Here is a 24250-nt window from a genome sequence, read left to right as displayed (position 1 = left end):
TTCAAATATTACAAGACTCCTTCAGGAATAATGAAATAAATCATTACAGAATTCAGTCACTCTCAGCTAATATACAAACAGGCGTCTCTTGGAAGTATGAACTTTCTCCAGTGATGGTCTCATCTGGAACACTTTCTGAGTTGGTATCTCTCTGGTGATGGTGATTTTATGAAGTCATACATGAAACTGCAATATTTTTCATGAGAGCCTCACCTTCCCTCCTTCTGATTCAAGAGGTGGCAAGCATATACTCTGACAGTTACCCCCCTTGTCTGGGTTTATATACCTGGAATTACCTCACAGTATTCCTGTGATCTGAGTGGTTTGAGGTTGTCAACAACCCTCACATTTGAATTTCATTGGTTCTGTGTCTCTGCAGGCTTGCTTTAAACTCATTGGTCCAATTCAAAAGCCTGTTTTGGTTCGGTTGGAACACTGACTGCGAGGCTGTGATACAAATGTTGCTTCTGCAGCCTGCACTCTGCAATTTAAAATCCACGCATAAAGACGCCTGCTTTTTAAAGAGACAATGCTATATGATTTCTTCTTTTTGTTTGAGCATTTCTTTTTGCTATTTACATTTGTCAAACGCCACATTTTTAACCTTACATATGCAACTTCACAACACTGTAAAAAAAATTAATTAATACATAGGCTATGATTTGCTAATAATGACAGTGAAACTGTCAGCATTCATCTCATTACAACTGTGAAACTGACAGCAACCTATGACGTCCACACATGAAGAGTAAACACAGAAAGCCAGAGATGGCTGTCAATGATTCCCTGCTCCTCTACGAGTAATGTTTTTGAAGTTCCCACAATTAAAAATCTTTATAAATTGGTTGAATTAAAGTGATCTTTCACTTTTTAAATGCTCTTTGTACAAACCTCCCCAAAAATTAGCACATTGTTGAATGTGATGTAACTGGAGTTTTAACTCCATACTACGCCCTCAACACTGCTCAATAACCCCTCTGGCTCTGAAAAACTAATTTTATATTTGTAGAATGTCAAATTTCTCCATTATGCTAAAAATTCCACATGTGCTTAGTTTTTATTTTGAACATCTGTTTATGCTATTTCAGCTTCTATCTTAAACACTTGATAAGCTGAGGTAGGAGATGAGTCATGATCCTATTGAATGTTAGGCCAAGCTTGAGGGGCTGAATAGCCTGCTCTCGCTCCTAATCCTTATGTTCTTAGAACAAGGATTACACTTCAAATTTAATTAATTGACTGTAATGTGCTTTGGTGTATCCAGAGGCAGTGAAAGGGTGCTGTATATATGCAAGTTCTTTATTTTCTTAAACAAATAGTGTTTTAACAGTCAGTCATGCTAAAGTGGAGAAATGCTATAATGTTCTGTGTTATAAACTCAGCTTACTTTAATTCTCCACACATTCAGTCCAACTGCATGCATAACTATCCTCAAGCACGACATGAGCAAAATGTTAGAATGTTGGTGGATATCCAGAGATATTCTAATCCAGTGGCCATTGATTCAGATATATCTTCAAGGTGTAAAGGTGACTTACATCTTGTTGGTGGCCTCTAGGGAATATTTGCAACACCACTGGGCCATTCAGATTTTTAACAATTATTTCATTGGACGTGGGCATCACTGGCCCATCCCTTGAAATGTGTGGCAGGCCGTTGCAGAGAGAAGTTAAGAGTCAACCATATTGCTGTGGGTCTGGCATCACATGTAGACCAGACCGGCTCAGGACGTTAGATTTATTTCCCTAAAGGAAGGGCATTAGTGAACTAGATAGGTTTTTAATAACAATCGATGATTGTTTAATGGTTACAATTACTGAGACTAGCTTTCAATTCCAGGTTTATTCATTGAATTTAAATTCCACCATGGTGGGTTTTGAACCCATGCACCCAAAGCATTATCCTGGGTCTTTGGATCACTAGTCCAGTGACATTATCACTCTGCCACCATCTCCACCAAGGAGAAGAACTAAATGGCTATGGCATCTATTAAGGAATAGCATGATGAGAGGCTGTGGCTGAAAACAAAAATACTTAGGGCTGGCATAATGGCACTGTAGTAGGCAATGCTGCCTCACAGTGCCAGGAACCCAAGTTCAATTCCAACCTTGGGTGACTGTCTATGTGGAGTTTACACATTCTCCCTGTATCTGCGTGGGTTTCCTTCGGGTGCTCCTGTTTCCTCCCACACTCCGAAGATGTGGAGGTTAGGTGGATTGGCCATGGTAAATTTCCCCTTAGTTGTGTAGGTTAGATGGTAAACATGTGGGGTTACAGGGATAGGACAGGGGGAGAGGGTCTGGGTAGAGATACCCTACACTGTAGGGGTTCTATGATGCTAGCCACCACAGACCATTGGAATACTGAGAATCTACATCATTCTCACTGAGGGTGGAATTTTACACCCTGTCATGACAGGGGTGGGGCCAGAAAATATGGAAAACTTTTCAAAACTCCATTGACTTCAGCTGGAATGGAAGATCCTGCCGGTGGGAAGGGCTGTAAAATTCCACTTTTAATTTTCTTCAATCTCCTATCTTTCCCAGTACAAATAATCACTGGGCAAGGTAACCCTTCAATTTTTAATTCCCCATTTGTCAAGTTGGCAATGCTCAACTCCAGGAAAGCATCAGCATTCTGGACAACCAGCCCCTTGACAAGGTTAAGCAGGAAAAGTCAATTGGATGGCGCATTCCCACTATAAATACATATCTGGATGATAAATCATAGAATTCCTGCAGTGCAGAAGGAGGCCATTCAGTCCATCGAGTCTGCACCGACCACAATCCCACACAGGCTCTATTCCCATGACCCCACATATTTACCCTACTAATCCCCCTGAGACTAAGAAGCAATTTATCATGGCCAATCAATCTAACCCGTACATCTTTGGACTGTGGGAGGAAACCGGAGCATCCGGAGGAAACCCACGCAGACAGGGGGAAAATGTGCAAACTCCACAGAGACAGTGATCCGAGGCCGGAATTAAACCTGGGACCCTGGCGCTGTGAGGCAGCAGTGCTAACCACTGTGCCACCGTGCCACCCAAGTATATGGAAGGCATATATGGAGTATATCCTAAACATAGCTGCTGGATTTTCAGTGTTGTCACATTCTAATACTTAAAGCTAGATATACAATCAGTTTTTACCTTAAGCTGTTCCTTGAAGGCAAAGTATTTTCCTGAGGTGTTCAGCTCAAATATAAGTTTATGTTTACGTTCCTCCTGATCCTGTAATTCTTGTGAGAGTTTTCCTTCAGCTAGTTTCCGTCCAAACATCTCCTGATATTCGTCCATGATGATTTTAGCCACACTGATTATCTGGTTGTGGTAATCTGCAACAGCCTGTGATATTCAGAAATCAGTCATGTAATAAACACTTCCTGGAATAAAGCTTACTCTACTTTCTGAATAAAATGCTATGTCGGGGGGGGGGGTGGGCAGCATTGTTGTCTCACAGCGCCAGGGACCCGGGTTCAATTCCAGCCTTGGGTCACTGTCTGTGTGGAGTCTGCACGTTCTCCCCATGTCTGCATGGGTTTCCTCCGGGTGCTTCCGTTTCCTCCCAGTCCAAAGATGTGCAGGTTAGGTGGATTGGCCATGTTAAATTGTCCATTAGTGTCCCCAAGATGAGTAGGTTAGGGAGATCAGGAGGGTAAATATGTGGGGTTATGGGGTTAGGGCAGGAGCATGAGCCTGGGTCAGACTCTCTGTCAGAGAGTTGGTGCAGAATCAATGGGCCAAATGGCCTCCTTCTGCACTGTAGGGACTCTATGATTGTAAAGGATATCATAGCAGAGCATTTAGATAAGATAATCAAGCAGGGTCAGCATTGTTTCATGAAGGGGAAATCGTGCTTGACAATCTATTAGAATTGAGGTGATAATGAGCAGGATAGATAAAGGGGAAGCAGTACATGTAATATACTTGGGCCTGAATTTTCTGGCTGGTCCCACTGACAGTGAAACTTTGCTGCAGGTTTCCTAGCAGCAGGGGAGCATAAAACAGGAAACCCATTGACAATGACGAGGAGAAGGAGAGGTTGGATAGACTGGGACTTTTTTCCCTGTAGCGTAGGAGGCTTAGGGGTGATCTTAAAGAGGTCTATAAAATAATGAGGCGCATAGATCAGCTAGATAGTCAATATCTTTTCCTAAAGGCAGGGGAGACTAAAACTAGAGGACCCAGGTTTAAAGTGAGAGGGTAGAGATGCAAAAGGGTCCAGAAGGGCAATTTTTTTCACTCAGAGGGTGGTGAGTGTCTGGAACAAGCTGCCAGAGGTAGTAGCAGAGGCGGGTACAATTTTGTCTTTTAAAAAGCATTTGGACAGTTACATGGGTAAGATGGGTATAGATGGATTTGGGCCACATGCAGGCAATTGGGACTAACTCAGTGGTTAAAAACTGGGCGACATGGACAAGTTGGGCCATGGGCCTGTTTCCAGTTTGTAAACCTCTATGACTCTAATTTCTCCACTCACCTTATCTGCTCCACTTGTTCTACGAGGGAATAGTGGCCGAGGAGGAATCATCTCTGCAACCCTGTGTGAGAAAGAGACAAATAATTAATGAGGGATTTATATTTTTTTTATTCATTCGTGGGACGTGGGCGTCGCTGGCTAGCCAGAATTTATTGTCCTAGTTGCCCTTGATCAGAGGACAAGTCAATCACATTTTGAAGTGGCTCTGGAGTCACATGTAGGCCAGACCGCGTTAGGACGGCAGATTTCCTTTCCTAAAGGATATTAATGAATCAGATGGGTTTTTCCGACAATCGGCAATGCTTTCTTTATTAAACCCTTTCTTTGATTTATAAGTTGGAGTAAGTTTTGTTGTATTTTCAAAAGCTGCAAGTTGAAGAGTTCCTTCTGAAGAAACACGCAGAACTTAATTTACATTGGCCTCGGGCGGGATTTTACGAGCCTCACCCGAGGTATACGTGTCTGCATTTGGAACCTGTAATTCTGAGACAAAAAGAATTGATCCAGCTCTATACTATTCTCCATGTCAAAGCTCCATTGGTCTGGTGGCGTGGCTCACCATCAGCCTGGCAGGCGGGTGGAGCCACAGGAAACCAGCAGTCAGGAATCCCAACTTGTTCTACAATAAATCCATCATTCTGAGTTTATTGAAAGCAACCTGGTTAAAGTTTCTTTCATTCTGGGTCTAACAGAAGTGAAGGTAAACAATTGGCCATTTTGGTGAGTGAATTAAACTTTTCAACTAATGGTGACCTGCAAAGTAGTGGAACTAGATAATCTCCCACTCCTCCCACGCTGGTTATAACAGAGGTTATGGTTGGGCACTTCGATAAACTGAAGGAAGAGTCAGCATGGTTTTTTTGAACGGGAAATTATGTTTAACCAATTTATTGGAGTTCTCTGAAGGAAAAAAACATTCTCCGTGGATAAAGAGGAGCCCGTAGACGTGATGTACTTGGATTTTCAGAAGGCATCCGATAAGGTCAAAGGTTACTGCCGCTGATAAAGCGTAGGGAGTAACATATTACCGTGGATAGAAGATTGGCTCGCTGGCAGAAACCAGGGAGTACGCACAACTGGATATTTTTCTGATTGGCAGAATCTGACAAGTGGAATCCCACAGGGGTCTGTGCTGGGGCCCTAGCTTTTACAATTTATATCTCCCACCTGAGTCAAGCATTCACCTGAACTCCTCTGGCGGGTTCTGCCCGTCAGGTACGTGTTGTCGGAGACTTGTGATTCAGGTCAGTTTACCCTCATGCCAATGTGAATGGATAGTCTAGCGGGGAGTGAGGACTATCAGGCATAAAGGGCTGATATGGGTTTCCTCCAGGTGCTCCGGTTTCCTCCCACATTCCGAAAGATGTGCAGGTTAGGTGCATTGGCCATGCTAAATTCTCTCTCAGTGTACCCGAACGGCACGGGGAGGCACGGGGAGAACGTGCAGACTCCATATAGACAGTGACACAAGCCGGGAATTGAACCCTGTGAGGCAGCGGTGCTAACCATTACATCACCGTGCCACCCATCATTTCTATGCGTTTGTTCAGTACATGATGGCTCCCCCTCGAACCCAAGATGTATTCCTACAATATGTGGAATGAAAAATATATATTTTCTATCTTATCAGCATTTCATGAACAAGATATTAATTTGCACATCTGAAAGAATTATGAGTGCTCTCTGTCCTGTCTGAGATGTACCTTTTAACCAGCTCCTCACGGAGTCGCTTCTGCACTAAAGGCTTTTCCAGAGTGAACTCCAGAACGATGTATGACTTTGCTTCTAAATATTGCTGAAATGTAACAGTAAAGCAGTTTTTGAGTGTATGAACTCATTAACATGACAGTTAAAGATAAATAGATTATTGAATGAAAGGAAGATCGGCCACATCAAAAGAAATCTTAGACCCACAATTCATGCATTACATTCGGATGTGGCTACCCCCCTTGGGAGTCGAGATCACAGTCTGTTACACCTGATTACTGTAATGCTTTATTATCAGGCACAATGCATTCACTGCTTGGCATTATAGCAGGCCAGCATCTGGCACACTGGTAGCCTGTGCACAAAATGTGTGCATACAAGAACACAAGGAATTGGATTAGGAGTAGGGCATGCGGCCGACAAGCCTGTCCCACCACTCAATCACTGATCTCAGGCTCCAACTCCACTTTCTCGCACACTCCCCATAACCCTTGATTCCGAGAAAGCAGAATTCTGTCTATCCCGGCCTTAAATATATTCAACAATGGAGCATCCACAAATCTCCAGAGTCCAGAATTCGGAAGATTCGGTTCTGAATGATTGGCCCCTTATCCTATGACAGAGCCTCCCTGTTTCTGATTCCCCAGCCAGTGGAAGAAATCTCTCAATGTCTACCTTATCAAGCCCCTTCAGAATCTTCAATGAGATCACCTCTCATTCTTCTAAACTCCAGAGAGTATACAGGCCCATTTTACTCAGCTTCTCAAAGGACAATCCAGGGAGCAATCCAGCAAACCGTACTTACTTAAGTAAGTAAGTCCTTACTTAAATATGGAGACCAAAACTTCACAATGCGGGTGGCATTTTCTGGCCCTGACACCAATGGCCATCATCAGATGCAGGAAGGGAAAATTTGCAGAGCCTCTCGTCCGGCCCGCGATGATGCCCACCAGTGTCAGGGCCGGAAAATCCCAGCCTGTGTTCCAGATGTGATCTCACCAAAGCCATGCACGATTATAGCAAGACTTCATTATGCTTGAGATGTGGTGCTGTGGTAATTTCACTGGACTAGTAATCCCTGCGGACAAGGGTTCAAATCCCACCACACCAGCTGTTGGAATTTGAATTGAATTAATAAAGTAATGGTGACCATGTCAACGACTGTATCATTGATAGTCGTAAAAATCCATCTAGTTGACTAATGTCCTTTAGGGAAGGAAATCTGCTGTCCTTACCTGGTCTGGTTTACATGTGACTCCAGACTCACGTCAATATGGTTGACTGTTAACTACTCTGAAATGGCCGAGTGAGACACTCAGTTCAAGGGCAATTAGCGATGGGCAACAAATGCTGGCATTGACAGTCACGCCCACATCCCATGAAATAATAAATAAAATTAAAAATCTCTTGCAATGAAGGCCAAATGCCATTTGCCTTCCTAGTTGCTTGCTGCCCCGGCATGCTAACTTTCACGCAATGCTGTGTAAAGATGACATTATTCCTTCCCTGCAGGACATTTGTGCACCAAATGGGTTTTTACAACAGTCACTGATAATTCTATGGTCAACATTATGGAAACAAGTCTTCAATTCAGATTTATTAACAATTACATTGATTAATTAATTGAATTTCTTCAAATCGATCCTGAGGTTATCAAACATCTATATGTACATGCACTTTCCGACCTTTATCCAGGACTCTAGAGTAGATCTTTCCAATTTCCTCTTTGCAGGCATCCAACTAGAATAGAAATGTCTTCTCTTCCTACTCCTCACACCACTGTCTTTCCAGAGTCCTCCAATGGTCCATCGACGGCACTTTCCTCTTCTCATTTGCAAGGTGTGATGCCGAGATGATCCTCAGGCATCCACTAGTCTGCTGATGACCCACAGCTCTACCCTACTGCCTCCATGGCATCAGATTACTCATCATGATCTCCAACTCAAGTGAGCTGTAATTTCTTCTTTGGAAAGACCAGAGTTATTGCCCTTGACTCTTAGTCCTCACTTCTGACTTTCCATTCTACTCCTGGACACAAACTCAGGATATACCAGGCTGTTGACAACTTTGGGTTTCTGTTCAAACCTGAGCAGTTTTCAATCCCAGATCATCTGCATCACAACAACTGCCTACTTCCACTTTTGTTGCATAATTTTGTTCCATCCACATCTCTGCCATAAATACCACTGAAACCCTCATTCTTGTCTTTGTGATCTCCAGAAACAATTACCCAAACACCTTCCTGTTTGTGAGTTCATTTTCCACCCTCTATATATTTCAGCTCACCCAAAATTCTGCTACTTATATTCTACCCTGAACCTTTTAAAAAAAAACTTTACTCCATTCTTAAAGTTTCAAAGCCAATGCTCAGAGTGGACCGGGCAAATCCAAACCTATTCCTTGCTTGCTCCAAAATCCAAATTCAAATTGAATCCAATTCAAGCTCCCCATAAGAGAGACAAACAAGATCCAAACTGATAAAATAAGGCATTGCACCCCATCTTGGGCTTGATCTAACCCTTGGTCTTAGCCAAGAGTAATTTTCTATCCTGAACCAGCCACATGCTCATCATCCTTATCTCATTAAGCTGCATTGATTCTCAGTTACACAATGCCTCATATTTAAGATTCCTAAAATCCCTACAGTGCAGAAGGAGGCCATTCGGCCCATCGTGTCTGCACTGACCACAATCCCACCCAGGCCCTATTCCCATAACCCCTCATATTTACCCTATTAATCCCCCTGACACAAGGGTTAATTTATCATGGCCAATCTGATAAAAAAATCAGACCCCGCACATCTTTGGACTGTGGGAGGGAACCGGGAGCACCCGGAGGAAACCCACGCAGACACGGGGAGAACGTGCGAACTCCACACAGATAGTGACCCAAGCCGGGCATCGAACCCGGGTCCCTGGCGCTGTGAGGCAGCGGTGCTAACCACTGTGCCACCGTGCCGTCTCTCCTTATCCGTTTGCTCAAATACCTGCAAAAATACTTTTATTTCTGTGACCTCCTATAGTGCTTCAACCAGTGCATTGGATGAGGAATTGTTCCATGCAGAGGTAAAGGAACAAGAAAGGGGGTTATTTCAGTGGAGAAGTTAACATGGGGTTTGGATAGTAATGGGCAATTTTGCATTTATGAGACTGGCAGAATGACTAGAATGACTTGGAAAAGGAAAACCCCTGTACAATTTCAAAGGCAGCTGCATCTCAATACAAACCTTTTACTACTTTAACATACGTACCTCTCCTTCCACATTAACGACATTTGGCATTTCTTGATCTGGTGCGTGGTCCCCGATAATCAACTTCAAATTTACCGAGTTCTACAGGAAGACAAAAAAAAATTATACAGGCAGTGAAATGCAATCTTTTGGATCAGAAGAAAACTTCCCAAAAAGAAGCAAAACCAGTATACCTAGTTTAACACAGCCAAGAATTATTTTTCATCCTCTAAAAGAATGGCAGAGTCCTGTATTAGCCTCTGCATCAGAAAAACCATCTTCATCCTCTAAAATGTATTGTTTAATTAAATATCACAAATGCTGACCAAGTCCAAATCCAACTTTTGTCCGAGGAACAACCTTTGATGGAGTTCTAATTTAGCTTCAACTTACAACATAATTGGGGTCACCTGAAGCTATATTCAAATATGAATGAGGATTTTCAGAAACCTTTGATTCAAAGCACGGTAGCACAGTGGTTAGCACTGCTGCTTCACAGCTCCAGGGACCTGGGTTCGATTCCCGGCTTGGGTCACTGTCTGCGTGGAGTTTGCACATTCTCCTCGTGTCTGCGTGGGTTTCCTCCGGGTGCTCCGGTTTCCTCCCACAGTCCAAAGATGTGCGGGTTAGGTTGATTGGCCATGCTAAAAATTGCCCCTTAGAGTCCTGAGGTGCGTAGGTTAGAGGAGGGATTAGCGGGTAAATATGTAGGGATATGGGGGTAGGGCCTGGGTGGGATTGTGGTCGGTGCAGACTCGATGGGCCGAATGGCCTCTCTCTGTGCTGTAGGGTTTCTATGATTCTATAACATCTGGATCTTTTAGGTTATGCACAATAAGAAGTCTCACAACACCAGGTTAAAGCCCAACAGGTTTATTTGGTAGCATGAGCTTTCGAAGTGCTGCCCCTTCATCAGGTGAGTGGGAGTTGTGTTCATGAAGGGGCAGCACTCCGAAAACTTGTGGCTTGTGCTGCCAAACAAACCTGTCGGACTTTAACCTGGTGTTTGTGAGACTTCTTACCGTGCTTACCCCAGTCCAACGCCGGCATCTCCACATCTTTTAGGTTATACCAAACATAGAGGCCTGTCCTGCTGACATGGAATGTCAAACCTTTTGGGTTGTTAGGCAAGATCGAAGTGCAATAACTTTATTCTAATCCTAAAATGGAGTTAATAAATGTAAATGCGAATTAGTAAGATTTTCCACCTGTTCAGGACAAATTTGTGCAGTGCAATCAACTCATTCTTCTGAGTGAGTGTGAAGTTCAATTTGTGCTGAAGTCATTTTGTCTTTTATTTTATTTTAAATACCCATGAGATCCAAGGAGAAATGGCAAGTTAGATCCAAAATTGGCTTGGTGGCAGGAAGCAAAGGGTTTTGGTCAACTGATATTTTTGTATATTTTTAATACATATAAAATGATTTTGATTTAAATGTAGGGGGCATGATTAAGAATTTTGCAGTTGAAACAACATTTGATTGTATGGTCAAAAGCGAGGGAGAAGCTGTCACCTGCAGGAAGATAGCAATATGGACTGAGCAAGTGGCCAGAAAAGTGGCAATGCAACCAAAAGAGAAAATGCTGGAAAATCTCAGCAGGTCTGGCAGCATCTGTAAGGAGAGAAAGGAGCTGACATTTCGAGTCCAGATGACCCTCTGTCAAAGCCCAAAATGACAATGAAATTCAGTCCAGGTAATGCATTTGGGGAGGGCAGGCAAGGCAAAGGAGAGCACAATAAATGGTAGGATTCTGAGAGAGTGAAGGAACAGCAGGAACTGCTGCCTCACAGCACCAGGAACCCTGGTTCAATTCCGGTCTCGGGTGGAGTTTGCACATTCTCCCCGTCTCTGCATGGGTTTCCTCCATGTGCTCTGGTTTCCTCCCACAGTCCAAAGATGTGTGGGTTAGGTTGATTGGCCATAGTAAATTATCCTTTGGTGTCAGCGGGGACTAGCAGGGTAAATAAGTGGAGTTACGGGGATAGGACCTGGGTGGGATTGTGGTTGGTGCAGACTCGATGGGTCGAATGGCCTCCCTCTGCACTGTAGGAATTCTATGATACTAGCTGAGAATGCAGGCCCACAGTTTTCTGCAGGTACTGGTTAGGTGCATTGGCCATGCTAAATTCTCCCTCAGTATACCCCGAACAGGCACATAATATAAGAGGAAGGAGGTCATCCTAGCACTGTATAAAACACTAGCTAGGCCACGGTTAAAGAATGGCATGGAATTCTGGTCATCACATTACAGATCGCATCTGAGAGGATACAGAAGAGATTTACAAAGCTGTTACGAAGAATAGAGATTTTTAGTGATGAGAAAATTCTGCACAGGTTAGAGTTACTTTCCTTGGAACAGAGAGGCTGAGTGAAAATTTAATTCAGGTGTACAAAATTATGAAGGGGATAGTTAGAGTGGATAGGAAGGACCTATTTCCCTTAGCAGAGAGGTTATTAATCAAGGAGCACAGATTTAAAGTAAGTGGCAGAAGGATTAGAGGGAAGCTGGAGAATTTTTTCCAGCCAGAGCATTATGGGTGTCTGGAACTCACTTCCTTGAGGGGTGGGGGAAGCAAGAATTTACAGAATTATGGACCAAGAACTGGAAGATGGAATAAGGCTGGGTAACTCTTTTTAGGCTGGCATTGGTACAGTGGGCTGAAGGGCCATTTGCTGTGTGTCTATCTCAGCAGGTGTAAGCTCTCAAAAGGGCTCCAACAATGATGAGCAGACCAGCACTAAGTCTCTTATAAGCTACTTACAGGGAAGACAAGTAACTGTAACAGAGCACTATCAGGAGAATAACAGTGAGAATGATAAATAGCCTTTATTGGCACATTGAATGAGGATAATCAACAGCTTTGATAGCTTTGCAACAAAAACAGAAAATGCTGGAAAAACTCAAAGACTGGCATCATCTGTGGAGAGAGTAAATATTAATTTTTTGAGTCTCAGTGACTTTTCTTCAGAGTATTAATAGCTTTGTGCTGGTACAGCTCCACTGAAACACTCGCCTCAAAGAATCCCGACAGTGCAGAAGGTCTACACCGACTCTCTGATAGAGCGTTTTACCCAGGCCCTCTCCCCCACCCTATTCCCATATCCCTGCACATTTTACCATAGCTAATCCACCTAACCTGCACATCTTTGAACTGTGTGAGGAAACCGGAGCACTCAGAGGAAGCCCACGCAGACACAGGGAGAATGTACAAACTCCACACAGACGGTTAGACAAGGCCGGAATTGAACCCAGGTCCCTGGCGCTGTGAGACAGCAGTGCTAACCACTGTGCCACCGTGCCGTTTGTGAGAGCAAAATAAGATTAGGTAACAATAGCAATCATACCTTCTTAAATACTTCCTTCGTTCCTTTATCATCCTTAACCTTATTAAGGGCATTTTTGGTATGCAAAGACTGACCCTTCAATGCACCTGGAATGCCAGCAGTTTCCTGGTTCTTATGCTTTGTCTGAATCATACACAATAGAGACATTAATAGCAAAGCTCATGTCATAAAGAAGTATAAATTTCAATGCAATGAAAGAGATCTTTCTGAAAACTTGAGCATTTTCTGAAAATTCACTGAAGCAATGAACATTATTTTGCTCCTGGATTTAAGTTGGAAGTGATGGCATTAATTTTCTCCCCATATTCATTTCTCCAGTATTTTTTTCCTACTTTAGTGTTCTGTAACACACATGCTGGGTGCAACCGTATCGTTCGCCGCGCTGGTCAGTCAGCATGCCGTGCTGGGAAGATAGTATACAAGGGGAAAAATCGGATTCGCACCGGATATCCTCCCAGCCCTGTTTTGCTGGCGAGAATGGGTTCACACCCAGCAAGGAAGCAAAGCCTATTAACATCAATTTAAAAGGACTTACCTGGCCTGGAATGGCTGTTTCCGCCCCTCACTACAGTAGAATCACTAGTCTGCAATAGAGGGGACTAGGCGCCATGGCCACGCAGTACCCATCGGGCAGTGCCAGTCTGACAGTGCCCACCTGGTACCTTGGCACCACCCAGTTAGGTACCATAATTGTGCCGGGGCAGTGGCAAGGGGGTGTGGCCTGAATGGGGTGGGGCAATGAAGAGGAAGAGTATGCACAATGCGGGGGGCTTAAGCAAGGGGGAGCTTTACAAGGGGGGTGGTCAGCAGGGGGAGCTCTGCAAGGGGGATGGTTGGTGGGGGTGGGGCATGCAAAGGGGATTGTGCAGGGGGGCTGTACAAAGTGGGGGTCGTGCAGGGGAGGAACAGTGCAGGGATGGGCCACAGAGTGGGCCGTGAAGTGGTAGGCCATGTTGGCGGTCCACCAGAGGATGCATCAGGAGGGTCTTGATGCCCCAATGCCTGCAACACATATTGATGTGGGAAAGTGGCAATGCCTCCAATGATAGGGGTGCTCCATTGTCCATGGGTGGAGGGGGGTAGTGGGAGGAGGTCTCCCAGGTCAGAAGGAGATCGGGGGGCTCTGCACAGTGGCACCCGAGCGTTCTGCAGCTAGCTTCCCTCACTGGCACAAAGCTCCCAGATGTCAGAAAAACTGACAAGAGTGTCAGAAGATTGCAGTGCGGAACTCACCCAAAAGATCGGTGTGGAACACTCCCATTTTCACATTTTTATGACACCTGGGGCACAATCTTACAAAAAAATTCTAAGTGCCAAACGAGCGATTTTCGGACCTGTTTTTTGGGCGAATTTGAAAATGCAATCTTGCCATGGACAGGGGGTTTACACTGCCGCCAATGATGGGGGGGGGCGGGTGGGGGTGATGTCCATGGGGGCGGTGTGGGATGGTTCACTGGGAGGTTGGGCCACCTGAGCAATGGCACCCGAAACAGTCTGCAGCCGACTTCACCAGCGAGCTTCCCCAAAATAACGCACATTGTATTACTCCGTCAATGTTACCTTTTCAAATATTTCAAACTCATTGTAAGGATGTATTGAATATGCTCCTCGAATTCGCTTTACACCTGGATACAATAAAGGAGCCATATTTACATACGCCACTCCATGGAACGAGACAGCTCCTTCTTCGTCTGCCTACAGAAATAAATTAACAGATCACTTTAAAGATTCCAAGAAATCGAAACAGAATGTTTCTTCATAGAACATAGAACATAGAACAGTACAGCACAGAACAGGCCCTTCGGCCCACGATGTTGTGCCGACCTTCATCTGAAACCAAGATCAAGCTATCCCACTCCCTACCATCCTGGTGTGCTCCATGTGCCTATCCAATAACCGCTTAAATGTTCCTAAAGTGTCTGACTCCACTATCACTGCAGGCAGTCCATTCCACACCCCAACCACTCTCTGCGTGAAGAACCTACCTCTGATATCCTTCCTATATCTCCCACCATGAACCCTATAGTTATGCCCCCTCGTAATAGCTCCATCCACCCGAGGAAATAGTCTTTGAACGTTCACTCGATCTATCCCCTTCATCATTTTATAAACCTCTATTAAGTCTCCCCTCAATCTCCTCCGCTCCAGAGAGAACAGCCCCAGCTCCCTCAACCTTTCCTCATAAGACCGACACTCCAAACCAGGCAGCATCCTGGTAAATCTCCTCTGCACTCTTTCCAGCGCTTCCACATCCTTCTTATAGTGAGGTGACCAGAACTGCACGCAATATTCCAAATGCGGTCTCACCAAGGTCCTGTACAGTTGCAGCATAACCCCACGGCTCTTAAACTCCAACCCCCTGTTAATAAAAGCTAACACACTATATGCCTTCTTCACAGCTCTATCCACTTGAGTGGCAACCTTTAGAGATCTGTGGATATGGACCCCAAGATCTCTCTGTTCCTCCACAGTCTTCAGAACCCTACCTTTGACCCTGTAATCCACATTTAAATTAGTCCTACCAAAATGAATCACCTCACATTTATCAGGGTTAAACTCCATTTGCCATTTTTCAGCCCAGCTTTGCATCCTATCTATGTCTCTTTGCAGCCTACAACACCCCTCCACCTCATCCACTACTCCACCAATCTTGGTGTCATCAGCAAATTTACTGATCCACCCTTCAGCCCCCTCCTCTAAGTCATTAATAAAAATCACAAAGAGCAGAGGACCAAGCACCGATCCCTGCGGCACTCCGCTAGCAACCTGCCTCCAGTCCGAAAATTTTCCATCCACCACCACCCTCTGTCTTCGATCAGACAGCCAGTTACCTATCCAATCGGCCAACTTTCCCTCTATCCCACACCTCCTTACTTTCATCATAAGCCGACCATGGGGGACCTTATCAAACGCCTTACTAAAATCCATGTATATGACATCAACCGCCCTACCTTCATCAACACACCTAGTTACCTCCTCAAAAAATTCTATCATGCTACCCTTGATCTTTTTACTGGCTGATCTATAATAAATAGAAAGCTTTTAATTTTCAGTATCCATTCTATGAATGACATAATCAGAGAACTTCATATTTCTAAAGCAACATGTTTGAGATAACAAATAAATCCACTTAACAGAAGGAACAGAAACTCTAGGAGACACTATTTCAATATGTAATGATCTAAAATTGAAATGTTGCTTAACATGTTTGATATTTTAATTTAAAATATAATCACCTGCGATCCTACATGAGCGTTCCTTGTTCAAAGAGTTCATTGGTAATCAAACTACTGATTTGATTTTTGATTTGATTTATTACTGTCACATGTATTAGTACACAGTGAAAAGTATTGTTTCTTGTGCGCTATACAGACAAAACATACTATACATAGAGAAAGAAGTAAGAGGATGCAGAATGTAGTGTTACAGTCATAGCTCGGGTGTAGAGAAAGGTCAACTTTGTTACAGAGTTTAAAAGAGTTTGAATAAAAGTTTTAAAAGCATAGAACGAGAGTAAAAGATAGAATTAGAAGGTGGTGAGGCCGGCTGCAGACTGCTTGGGACGTTATTGCTCAGGCGTCCCAATCTCCCAGTGAACCACCTCACACCGCCCCCGTGGACATCGCCCCCTCCCCCCCCCCCCCCCCCCCCCCCCCCGACCCCCCCATCATTGGCGGTAGTGTACACCCTCTCTCCCCCGCCCTTGGTAAGATTGCATTTTCAAATTCACCCAAAAAACGGGTCTGAAAATCTGAAAAGCTGGGCACAGCTTGCAAGAAGTCGCCTCGCTCTGCGCCATCTTGGATTCCATCTCTTGTGTAATCAAAGATGTCTAATTACTCTAATATTTCATGGGAAAATGTAATTAATTTCATGATTCATTTTTATTTATATATTTTTTGGATAATTGCCTAAATTTTCTGAATAGGTGCTGGCAGTGAGATAGCTTGTCACCAGCGTGTACTTGGACAGTTTAACCAATATTTATTCTGCAGATTCATTCCTATTTTCATATCATTTGCATTGCTGAACAGTTTACTGTCCTAAATGAAAGGCAGGGCAGTGGGAAACACCACTTTGTGAAATACAAAACGCAGAAATAAACTTACTTTGAGAACAAAGTCTTCAATATTTTGTGCTCTTTCAATTCTTTAAAATCATGCTCAGTGGAGAAATGGTATTGTACATACAGATAACAGTTATCCTTTATTTAAGCCACATTGTTTAATTGTATAATCATGTATTCCCAGCACTCGGCAATTGCAGAGGAGATGGTGTACGACTATTAAACAAGCAATTGCTTTGAAGTGGAATACGAGATAACTGTTAAAATATTGGTGTGTTTTATGGTCATGTTGTGGTGGAATTAAAGTGATGGACACAAAATGGTTGCCTGGCACACAAAATGGTTATCTGGGAAGGGACATTGACAGGCACTGGCTTTTAGCACAGACAGTTACACAAAAGGTTAAAAACATGCAGTATCCGAAATACTGCAGGAAGCTGGTCAGAGCTTGAGGCACTTTAGATAAGAGCAGACCCAGAACAATGAGTCTGATAATAAGGTCAGCCACTGATGGGGACATAAATACATAAATGTAACAAGATCAGCCACTGAATGTATAGATCGAAACCAGTCATTGATAGAGGACATAACTGCATAAATGTATCCATTCTATGAACAACGATATGTTAACTGTCCATGTCCGTACCTGTCTGCTTGTAACGATGTGTTAACTATCGATGTCCGTATCTGTCTACTCAACTTGTAACGATGTGTTAACGGCTAATGTCCGTACTGCCTATTGTCTAAAAGGTATAAAAATGATCAACTACCATTGTGTAATTGAGAAGGTAGCTGCCAAGTACTGCGGAGTACCAGCGCTTTCTCCCGAAGCTTCGTGTCCGAAATAAAACTGTATTGTTGAAACCTCCAAGTCTGAATCCGAAGTGGTAAATTTCCTACAACAGTCATTTGACATTCTGTTACAAAGTAAAAGCTATTGATATTGTTAATGGAAGCAGTTTAACATGTTCACTTCACTAACTGACTGCACAAAGACAAGTTTCTCCTGGCTTTCTCTTCAGCAGTATTACCAGTGTGAGCAGGTCTACATTCTTCCTTCACTGTGAAATTGAATAATCTTACTTGAAACTTTAGAAGACTGGCATATGTTAATATTTAAGTATAGGGTGAAGTCAGCGATAGGAATCCGCTACACTCACTTGCTGGATGGTTCAAACGAAGAGGAGTTGGGCGCAATCTTACCGGCCGTACATGCCATGCTCCGCTGCAGCGAAATCGGAGAATTTGGTGCCCTGCAGTGGGATGGGAAAATCCCGCCCCATGAATGGCTGATGTTTATATTAAGAAAGAAGGTTTAAATGAATCATATTGGGTGGGATTTTACAGCCTCGCTCAACCCAAGACCGGAAAATCCCGCCTGAGTTCAACGGATCTGCCCATTGTCCACCCCTGACCCGCTCCGATTCCCGTGGTGGGCGGGGCGGTAGAATTCCGGCGATTGGTTTTTTTTTCATTTTCTACAGAATTTATTTGAGGACGCAGAGAAATAATTACAGGACACTAGATAACTTAGTATTTCAAGGAACCTTCAATGTCTTTCCCATGTTACTTCTTGCCGGCACCAACATTTGCTTTAGCTGTGCCCCGGACGATTGTTATATTGGGTGATTTCTATCAGTAGGAACATTGAAGTGCAAGTGTAGCTACGGAATTAGAACAAATGAACGTGATACAGATTATCTGTTAATATAATGAGGCCAATTATGCAACACAAATTAAAAAGGATCTGCTGTTCTCTCCACAGATGTTGACTGAGTTGCTGTGCATTCCCAGTACTTTATCATTTCAATTATGCAACCTTCGGTGTAAAAGGCCAGGAACACTCCCTGCACAATCCATAGAAGCATAGAATCCCTACAGTGCAGAAAGAGACCATCCAGCCCATCGAGTCTGCGCCACCCTCTGAAAGAACATCCCACCCAGGCCCTCCTCTCTGCCCTATCCCTGTAACCCCGCGTATTTACCATGGCTAATCCACCTAATTTACATATCTTTGGATACACTTGCTACATCGTGAAAGATTAGTTTATTAACAGATTTATGGAGTTCACAGCACTTATCAAAAGATGCACAGTGAATCTAAAAACTGGAATTTTGGATGCCAGTAGTCAGTCTGGGCTGTTTGGCTACCTATCAAATGTTGGCAGCCTTTTTAGCAGGGAGGATGGGAGCACAGGAAAATCTGTAGCTTAGGGCAGGTTTGGCAAGCAGGGTGTAAGGGAGGGCCAGATCAGGTGAGAAATTGATTTCAGGAGATTACTGCCACTCCAGGATCTCTATTCGACATTGTGTGAGTGCAGTGATTTCACTAACATTATAGATGCACTCACTTATTTAATCTCTTCTTGGGGCCTTAGTGAGCCTCGCTGGAATGTAACCAATGATAACATTGGGTCTGTTGTAGTGTGATCAATGGTAACAAGCTGTAAGGGTCAGCTGACCCAGTAAACTGTGTAACCAATGACAAAATGATGCGATGATCAGCTGACCAGCTGACTCAGTATAAATAAGAACCTGTTGGGGAGCTTGGAATGGCCCAGGGTGAGGCTGCAAATGTTGGAGTAATGAAGTTTCTTCATTAAACCTTTTTCTTTGATTTATCTGTTAGAGTAAGTTTTGTTTCATTTTATTGCCGATAACTGAAGAATGCCTTCTACTGGATGAACAAGCCTTGTGCAGGTTCAGTCTGCCAGTGAGATTTTTCATCATCATTGATACCATTGAACTTCTGGCTGGCTCGAAATCCAGGCCCTCGAGTATCAGCCTGTTAACAGCCTAGTTCTGGTAAACCATACCATGGGATTGTAGGAACTCTCGAGGCACGAGGAGCACTCTCAGACCAATTTGAAGTCTTGCCCCTATTTCACAGTTGAGCTACTTCAGTTAGCATGGGGACATCTTGATACTGGAATAGAAAGAATGACCATACATGTTCCCAATTAACATGGGCAATTGTAAATTAAGAGAGCCATCCCACTCTCATATAAGTAGTGTGTATGGCAAAAAAAGAAACCCTCGCAATACTTTCCATTCCCTTCTTTCAATTAGGTGCAGAAATAATGAACTAACCTTTTCCACTTTGCTGGTCCTTCCTCCTGCCTTGGCTGGAGGGGCTAATGGCAGACGTTTGATCTCCACAGGGAAGTACATGGACTCAGCTATGTGCTTCTGCAGTCTGAAAAATATATTTCATTGAAATATTATTTTAAAAATTGCTCTTAGATATTTCATTTTCTCTTTTTTCCCTTATTTCTAACCAGTGAATAACCAGCGCTAGAGCAGGTGAACAGAACAGCACCTTCTCCATTCTAACAGTCTCAAAGCAGTTTTCCAAACAAAAGCCAAAGGTGTTTGACTTAACAAAGGGTCATCTGGCTTTGACCAAGGGTCAACTGGACTTGAAACGTCAGCTCTTTTCTCTCCTTACAGGTGCTGCCAGACCTGCTGAGATTTTCCAGCGTTTTCTTTTGGTTTCAGATTCCAACATCCACAGTAATTTGCTTTTATCCAGTGTTTGATTTAAGTCTTCCAGCTGACAGAACGACTGAAAAGAGACAGAGTAGGGAAGGAGGGGAGCAAAAGATAAGGAGAGAGGTAGAAAGTAATTAGGAGAATAAGGATCACAATATAAGGTTTGGACTACATGAAAAAGGACAAGGAAACATCAAAGGTGAATATACTCTAATGGGTGAGTTCAAAAAGGATCTGATCAAAGCTTCAGGCTGAAATGGTAACAGCGGCCTGGATTGTGTAGGGAACCCTCATTCACCTGTGATCTTCCCCGAATTGACCAATTACTGGCCAGAGGGCAGGCTCATCTTTTTTTTAAACGCTCAACAGCCTGGCCACCACAGTGGGAGGGAAAACCCCTCCACAGGCTAACATGCACTGATCCCAGTCAGGTTAGGAGAGCCTCTATGTTTGCCTGCTGAACCCCTACAGGTCTGTCACTGAGAGGCCACCTCCAGGAAGAGGCCTGCCTTCTTTGGGGACCTGAAGGCCTTCGGCAATAATTAGTTGAATCAGTTACCGGCCACTTCTGGAAGGTTAGCCCTGCTGCCCCTCCATCCCATCTAGCGGATAATGGTCTTAACAGCACATTTGCCAGCATCCCAAAATTCTCTTCCTGGACCCATTAGAGCCTAAAGATTCATCCCAAAGTATGGCAGGTAAAACAGTGAATATGTAATGGAAGGTCTTCTTGGAAGAAATAACCTGAGTACAGACTAAACGCATATCTATGGGTGGCACAGTGGTTAGCACTGTTGCCTCACAGTGCCAGGGATCTGGGTTTGATTCTAGGCTTGGGTCACTGTCTGTGTGGAGTTTGCACATTCTCCCTGTGTCAGCATGGGTTTCCTCCGGGTGCTCCGGTTTCCTCCCACAGTCCAATGATGTGCAGGTTAGGTGGATTGGCCATGCTAAAAGTGCCCCTTAGTGTCAGGGGGACAAACTAGGGTAAATGCATGGGGTTATGGGGATAGGGCCTAGGTGGGATTGTGGTTGGTGCAGACTTGATGGGCCAAATGGCCTCCTGCACTATCGGGATTCTATGGTCTATGAGGGGGAGGAAGGGCATTAAAAGCTAAAGCTGATTAAATAAATTATATTAAAATTAAACAAAAATGACTGGGAAGCTTACAAAAATGTCAGGTTTGTAACACATGTGGAATGCAGAAAGTGCAGAGCAGAAGAAAAATGGATATAAGGGGAAAAAGCGAGTTTGTGAGATAACATTAGCGGCTAACATAAAAGGAAATACTAAAGTCTATTACTCATCATGCATGCCACATGGGGCAAGCCTGCCAGTATCTGGGTTAATAACAGCGGAGGCAGAATGAGGCCATTTTAAGTGGTCATTAATTGGCCTTCCCACCCAGAACTTAATTCTGTCAGGGATGGGAAGATGGTGGGGTTCCAGTATGCCACCACCCTGCCCAAGTAAATGCTCTTCCCATCTCCCAAATCACCACCAGCCCAAGATTCAGGCCAGAGACTTAAGAGGCTGGGAGCTTTTTTTACTCAGTTCAGCCACAAGAAGATTTGGCAACGACAGTTTTGCTTATTTATATTCCCAACAAGCAACAAAGAACCCGAGTTTAAAGAAAGGAAAAGATACAATAAAATAAAATAATTTTTTGCTGCACAGTGTCAGGTTTCAACAAAACCAAGTTTCCCTGATTTCCAAAATACCACAGCTAAGGAAGGGAAATTAGATTCCAAAACCTGGAGCTTTGATAAAATGAAATGATTCAGTCATCCAGACAGGGCTCAAATTCCAGGGGGGCGATTCTCCCAAAAAATTTCTAAGTGTTGAATTTGTATAAAAACTGGAGTAAATCACGCTGGTTTTTTTCAGCGTGAGTTTCAAAATGAATTTCCCACACTCTGCGCACTGCAGAGTGCACTAGTGTAAATCAGTCCAAAAATCAGTGGGCAGGACCTATTCCCGCTGGAGAGACTGGCAGCATAGCGCTGAGCGGGCCACTGCGCATGCGCCGACCTGTCAGTGCCGAGATCGGCGCATGCGCAGTGGCCCCTGTCTGCCGGCCTCCCAATTTCTGGCCAGCTCGATCACTGGCCAGCCCCGCAACCCCCACATCGCTGGCCCTGTGAATCGCCCCCCCCCCCCACGGCCCGATTGCTGGTCCCCCAAGAAGACTCACCTAAAGAAGGAGTGGCACTCCGGAAGCTTGTGCTACCAAATAAACCTGTTGGACTTTAACCTGGTGTTGTGAGACTTCTTACTGTGCTTACCCCAGTCCAACGCCGGCATCTCCACATCATGGCCCCCAAACATGCCCAGGCCAACCTCAAACCCCTCCCCAGAGCGCCGGTCTCCCGATGGGGAGCTATACTAAACCCTGCTGGAGTCAAACACTCCCGGTGGGGGGGATAGAGGCTAGCGAGCCCGGAGATTTCAGTCCCGGGGCAGCTGATGATATTTAGATAGTATTCAAATTCTAATTTAAATAAATTATTCAGCTCCGCGCTGATTTCAGTGGGACTGTCAGACAGTAGAGAAATACAGATCAGAAAGAAAATTACAACAATCAGATGCTGCTGTGTTTCCCTCTTTTTCACAGAGAGAGAGAGAGAATGTAGAAATACAGTTTTAAACAACAATTTGAAAATCAGTCTTCCATGGAGGTCAAAGGCCAAATGAAGAGAAGGTTAGAAATCACAATTTAAGTAATTATATTGAACTTTTTTATTTTTAGAATAAATGTATTTTGTAACATTTTTACACATCACCCTCAGAAAAGTACATCCTACTGTTGTTCCATTTCCTATAGCTTGGTGACCTCTCGGACTGACAAGTAAAGGCAATTTTGCTCTGTGAAATCAGGTGAGATTTCAAGAACTAATTTCACACAGAACCTTACGGCCAACCAGCCCCATCAGTTAAGGCTAGATTCAATTCTACAGTCCAGAGATGAAAAACCACTCCATGTCTCAGTTTCAGACTGTATTTAAATTACAAGTTACCTCAGCAAAGCCTCGGGCTCCATAAAGCAGCGTCTCTCTATGTTCCACATGACATGCTTCTTCTCACTTTCTGCTTCTGTCCTAAATGCCAAGTCCTGAATAAGAATTGAGAGAAATAATCCTGGGTTAATCTCTTGTTGTGCATAGAATGAGTCTCGATATCTAATAACATATTCATATACAGTCCCCACCACTCATACTGTCCACCCTGACTCTGAACAGCAGCCTACATCAGGCAAGCTGCACTAACCATTTGCTATTATGGTAGGTGTCAATTACAAAGGTGATGCTTCAACTTTATTAAACAGTTCAAGCAGTGTGGTGACTTGAGCCAGGCTAATGAGGTTGGCTTGCTAGAGTATGAACTACCTGATGAGTCCTCCATCAATAGGTCCAGGCAGCGGGCGATCGACGGGGTCGCCACCATGTCTGGCCCTCTACCATGGCTATATTCGCAGCCAGGTGTCCCCGGAGAGGGAGCATGTGGTGTCTGGGGGCACAGTTGACGCCTTCCATGCCCGCTGGGCACTGCAGGGACTGGGGTGTATTGTTGACCCCGATAATCACATTTTAATTTGATGGTTTAAGTTTCCTTTCTGTTTTGTTTTTTGTTTCAGGTGGTTGACCTCCTTTTAGGGAGTTGTCCCTAAGTTATTTTGATTTTGTTTATTTGGTTGGTACACAAAAAGAGGTACCAGATGAGTCCTAATTGATGGTTAAATCAGGGAGCCTCATGCTCTCTATTTAAAGCAGGTGTGTCAGTCTCCCAGCCTGCATTCAGCAAGGAGCAATTGGAGAGCTGGCTGTGTACAGATGTATGGTGTAAATAAAGTAACTTGGTGACGGGACTTTCGCCTCCGTGGAGTTATTACAAGCAGCTACACACACCTCCTTAAAATGTGGTTACATG

The 24250-nt window shown here is 44.0% G+C and overlaps 1 protein-coding gene across 1 annotated transcript in view; it reads right to left on the bottom strand.

Moving 5' to 3' along the window:
- The window catches only part of cfap70 (cilia and flagella associated protein 70), a 72032-nt gene that overhangs the window by 31709 nt on the left and 16073 nt on the right, over positions 1-24250 (bottom strand). Inside the window, exons 8-15 of the mRNA XM_078239898.1 lie at positions 23341-23435; positions 19921-20026; positions 14325-14459; positions 12765-12887; positions 9439-9519; positions 6185-6276; positions 4482-4542; positions 3152-3346 (exon numbers count right to left, since the gene is read on the bottom strand). Of these exons, the coding sequence (XP_078096024.1) occupies positions 3152-3346; positions 4482-4542; positions 6185-6276; positions 9439-9519; positions 12765-12887; positions 14325-14459; positions 19921-20026; positions 23341-23435 (888 nt within the window). The remainder of the gene's footprint in view (positions 1-3151; positions 3347-4481; positions 4543-6184; positions 6277-9438; positions 9520-12764; positions 12888-14324; positions 14460-19920; positions 20027-23340; positions 23436-24250) is intronic.

Source organism: Mustelus asterias, chromosome 23 (genome assembly GCF_964213995.1).
Source record: "Mustelus asterias chromosome 23, sMusAst1.hap1.1, whole genome shotgun sequence".
Taxonomy (NCBI): Eukaryota; Metazoa; Chordata; class Chondrichthyes; order Carcharhiniformes; family Triakidae; genus Mustelus; species Mustelus asterias.
The sequence above is the reverse complement of the archived record's forward strand: the minus strand, read 5'-3'. Positions and strand labels throughout refer to the sequence as shown.